The sequence below is a fragment of the Phaeoacremonium minimum genome (assembly GCF_000392275.1).
Source record: "Phaeoacremonium minimum UCRPA7 unplaced genomic scaffold PA7_03_scaffold_351, whole genome shotgun sequence".
Classification (NCBI taxonomy): domain Eukaryota; kingdom Fungi; phylum Ascomycota; class Sordariomycetes; order Togniniales; family Togniniaceae; genus Phaeoacremonium; species Phaeoacremonium minimum.
This window is the reverse complement of record NW_006921255.1, coordinates 108,438-113,120: the sequence shown is the minus strand read 5'-3', so window position 1 is coordinate 113,120 and position 4,683 is coordinate 108,438. Positions and strand designations below refer to the sequence as shown.

Sequence of the window (4,683 nt, the reverse complement as noted above, 5' to 3'; positions counted from 1 at the left end):
GCCCAAGCTTCCGGGGTCTCCGCAACAAGATTAGAGCGTGAAGAGGGATAGAGGCATTGGTCTGGCGCTAGGTAACGGCTTGCATCTGCATTGGTAGACAAACAAACTCGCCCCGTGGCGTTCTTGGCTAGATTCTTCTTCATCCGGTGAAAGCTTCTAACAATCATACAGAGTTGTCCTGTGCTCCTATTTGTCGTTGATGACTATGGAGACCTCGAATATGATGTTGGCACGATCCGTTCCGAGTTTTATGACCGATCATAATATCGGAATGAACATGAGAACTGGTTGAGTATGGCCACTTCCAAGCCAACCGGGTCCTTGGGTCACCGAAGTTCGTATTAGAAAATTAAGTGTTCATATGGGGTTGGCCATTGCCTCTTCGTCTTATGGTAACCATGAGGTCATGGTCCCAGTCGCTTGTGTTACGTTCATCTCTGATGAATAAATATTCGAGCGGAGGTTGCCTTGATGTGTGGACAAGACTAAACCCTCTTGGATGTTAGATCTAGTATCTGGTGACGATGCCTTACAAGGTCCTCCACTGCTCTACCACAAAGGATGTGCTTCGCCCGTCAGCTGGGTCGGACAATTGATTAACGGGTCCTACCGAGAAAGTTGCCCAACCCAGTGCCTCCTTCGATGCCTCAAGCACTTGTGCGAGTTGGCTTGTCTTAGATACTAAAGCCACTGATGCAGACCCTCTGATATGGGCCACGGTGAAGTGTGCGGAAACTTTACAGAGAAGAGAGAAAGTTGCCCCTTTTGACGAATTCGCTGTCTCGGTCGGGAGAGCAGCCTAGACATGTGTGGTCATGCCTTGCTCAACGGGCCGCTGTTTCGAGTACAACTAAGAGGCAGAGCGTATCACTTGACGTATACGCCAGCCACAAGGCCACTGCAGAGGCCCGACGGCGTGTAACGATGATACTTGGTGCACTGTTCATACTACCATTAAGAATGCTCCAACTCAGTTTGTACTTTAGATTAATGTAGTTCCGCCATGTGCGCATTTCCATCTGTGGACAACTCCAATCTACTAACGCTCACGGGAGTAACATGGATATCGAGATACCAATGCAAATGATATCCCAAAGAAAAGCGTCCTTGCGTTGGATGCTCCTTGGCTAACGTGGTACACTGGCTTCCGGCCGAGTCATGGGAGAGGGCGTGCGTGAAGAAAACTTCTTGATAGTATTACTCCTCTCACCCTTAGGCCCCTGTTGTGCAACGATCTTAACCCAAAATGGGCTCAGAAGAGTCTCCGTTGGTTGTTTCTGGGTCCTATATACGTATTTAGACATGTTGATTTCTGTGCTCTGAAGCTAGGCACACCGTGGTGCACGCAACAGAAGTGAAGTATTCAATATCGACCAGATCTCACGTACAGTTATGAAGAGTCTTGCAACATATGGACTCGCTTGAATTTGTATCCATCGGAAAGATAAGATACTATTCCGACCACAGAACTGGATTGGCATACCTCCATAACACATTGAATTGCTATGGAAGCTCTGCATTCTGATCGTACTCAGAGCTTTGCTCTGGTCTCAATGGACTTATGGAGTTGTCCCTTTTCTGCCCAATAATCTCGTATCTTCTCTCTAGCCAAATCCACGACCGCGGCATCCTCGACCGTCTGCGGGACATTGACCTCCTTGTCAAATTCACCATGAACAGCGTTCTCTAGGAGCTCCCTGAGAACACGCCTTAACGTCTTACCAGAGCGAGTCTTTGGAATGATGCCCTTTCCTTGAATCATGCCACCCAAACTGGCAATGGCCCCTACCTGTGTCCTCACAAGCTTCTGCACCTCTTTGAATAGCTGATCATCTGATATATCCGAACTCGTGCCGACAAATGCAAAAGGCATTTGGCCTTTCAAAGCATCGGGAATCCCTACCACACACGCTTCAGTGACGAGTGGGTGGCTTGTGATAGCTTGCTCTAGTGTTCCTAGTTTACAATGTTAGATTTGTGACCTTCGTCTGAGAATGGACGCTTACCTGTACTAAGGCGGTGTGCAGCAACGTTGATAATATCATCTACGAAGACTCATGTTAGTATTTCTGCTGACGACGCTGTTGGTAGGTCAAACAAACCCGAGCGAGCCATAATATGTATGTATCCATGTTCATCGATCCAGCCAGCGTCTCCCGTATCAACCCACTTCCCATCGAACCGTTTCAAGTAACCCTTGTAGAATCTCTCCTCGTCTTCCCAGAGAGTGCGGAAGGCAGTCGGCGCAAGAGGTGTGTTCAGGACTATGTTTCCCATGCTGCCTTTTGGCACCTCCTTGCCGTTGTCATCAACAACACGGACGTCAAAGCCTGGCATGGCCTTGCCCGCGCTGCCAGGCTTTATCTCCAAAGGAGGGTGATCTCGAACATCAGTCTTCCTATCCTTCCCGGCGTGAGGCACCAGGGCTATTCCCGAGATTGGTGAGCCTGATTCTGATGACCACCAGTTGTCGATGACATGAGCATCATTGGCACCGTATTTCTTTAGCAGGTCCTGATACATAGTGATTATAGCGGGCTCGGAGCGTTCGCCGGCCAGGAACATAGCTTTTAAGGATCTCAAGCCACCTCGCTTCCCTATCTTGGTGATATACGTGTTTTCCGGGTCATCTTTTCGAATGGCACGGAGAGCCGTTGGGGCTGTAAACATCGTGTTGACCTTATATTCCTCGATGATTCGCCAGAACGCCGAAGCGTCGGGCGTGCCTACTGGCTTGCCCTCATATAACACCGTTGCGGCTCCGGTTAGAAGCGGCCCATATAGCGTATAGCTGTGAGAGACAACCCAGCCAATGTCACTGAAACATCCCATCTAGTAAATCGCGATGTTAGCCTTCTTTCATATTGCTTGTCGGTGAAGCACCTACCACATCGCCAGGTCCGTGGATGTTGAATAGATAGCTTATAGAAAGATGAAGGCCAACAGCATGACCGGCCGCATCTCTGAGCACACCTTTCGGTAGACCTGTTGTGCCGCTTGTGTAGATGATGTATATACCATCGGTCGACTTGACCGGCACGCATTCAGCCTTTACGCCCCGTGCCTTTGCGCTCCTGACAAGCTTCTGCCAGTTACGCTCCCCTTCAGTTGATCTCATGCGGCCCCATCGAAGTTGGTCGCGTTGCCATACAATGGTCTTTGGGGTCTTCCACTCTGCGAGATCCTCTGCCTCTTCGATAAACACTTGATAGGGGATAGGGGGTTTGTTGCCGTCGATGCCACAAGATGCTGTGAGGATAGCAACCGGTCGAGATGCGTCGATCCGCTGAGCGAGAGCTTGGGCGGCAAACCCTCCGAAGACGACGGCATGGATAGCTCCTATCCTGTTGACCGCTAATATACCAATCAAAGCGGCCGGAATCATAGGCACTGTGATGTGTTAACAAGTCTAAGTCCTCTTGATAGGAAGAGGTCGAATGGTACATACTATACACAAGAACCACATCCCCTTTTTTGACGCCTTCATCTCTCAGGACCCCAGCAAAGGTCTCAACCTCCTCGAGTAGTTGCTTATATGTGATCCTCTGCTTTGTGTTCGTGACAGGACTGTCGTACAGGATAGCCGGTTGATCGCCATTGCCTTCTAAGACATGACGATCAACACAATTATAGCATGTCGATATCTCGCCATCGGGAAACCACTCCCAATGATCGTGAACCGTGCCATTATCTAGTTTCTTTGTATACTCCTTCAGTACGGCAGATGGCTTCTTGTGCCAGTACAGATGCTCTGCTTGTTGGCCCCAGAAGGTTTCCGGGTCATTGATAGAGTGATGATGGACCTCGTCTTGAGGATGAGCCATTGTGATAGCGAGCTCGATGGTGGCAGCGGATAACAAATTCCGGAAGGGATTCTGTGTTCAAATAGCCAGACCCCGAATGAGATGCTCAATTACTCGGCCTTCTATATTGGCGAAGACGAGTTAAATAGACGAAGGGTTCATGAAGTTCATATCCTCGGCTGTCAACTAGTGAGGACCAAATCATCTATGCAGGTAGACCACTCGCTCGCGGTTTGATGGGCGGCAGGAGCTGCAGCTTTCCCCGCATATTCCGTTGCCCCGGACTTGGGGTAAGACTGCCGAGCCTCCCATGTTAGGCCGAATGCGTTTGGAAGTGCTTGCAAGCCTTCTAGGCTCTCTCAAGTTGTAACAACTCCTAGCAATGCTCAATATAGTTACAAAACACCAATTGACGCGGATGGGTTTTCAAACCTGTTCATGTGTGAGATTAATGCTTGAGCGACTTCGATGCCATATTGCGGGGGTCCGGGGTGAAAGTCGGTTGACTTACTACTTCCCCGCCTGGACACTTGTCGCTGGTTCAAATGACTCTCGAAGTGATTTGACGACTGGAATGTAGAATATGAAAGTAATTGATCTCTTCACTTTATCCCAGACAATGAAAAGGCCATACTTAGGGCCACTTGAGCCGTTCCTTTCAAAATTTCTGGTTCATCATTGAAAACCTTATCCGCCATATATGTCTTTAGCAGATTCTAGGAGCTGTAACTCAGACACGCGGACCCGGTCCTACCGTCAGTTGTTTGTAGTGAAATGAGTGCCTCTTTACAATAGAGAAGTCTCAGTTGGATATTATCATACTGATTCTCTACTTGCAATTGCCTAAAGAGTTCGCCAAAGACGATCAGACTTGTTATTA

The 4,683-nt window shown here is 48.9% G+C and overlaps 1 protein-coding gene across 1 annotated transcript; it reads right to left on the bottom strand.

The window, feature by feature from the left end:
- Positions 1 to 1,531: 1,531 nt before the first annotated feature.
- On the bottom strand, positions 1,532 to 3,824 carry UCRPA7_4585 (putative amp-binding enzyme protein; the record flags this gene model as incomplete). The annotated part of the gene is made up of 5 exons (XM_007917136.1): positions 1,532 to 1,956; positions 2,007 to 2,045; positions 2,103 to 2,832; positions 2,888 to 3,390; positions 3,449 to 3,824. The coding sequence occupies 5 exons, from the start codon at positions 3,822 to 3,824 to the stop codon at positions 1,532 to 1,534; spliced, it is 2,073 nt and encodes a 690-aa protein (XP_007915327.1).
- Positions 3,825 to 4,683: the final 859 nt, after the last annotated feature.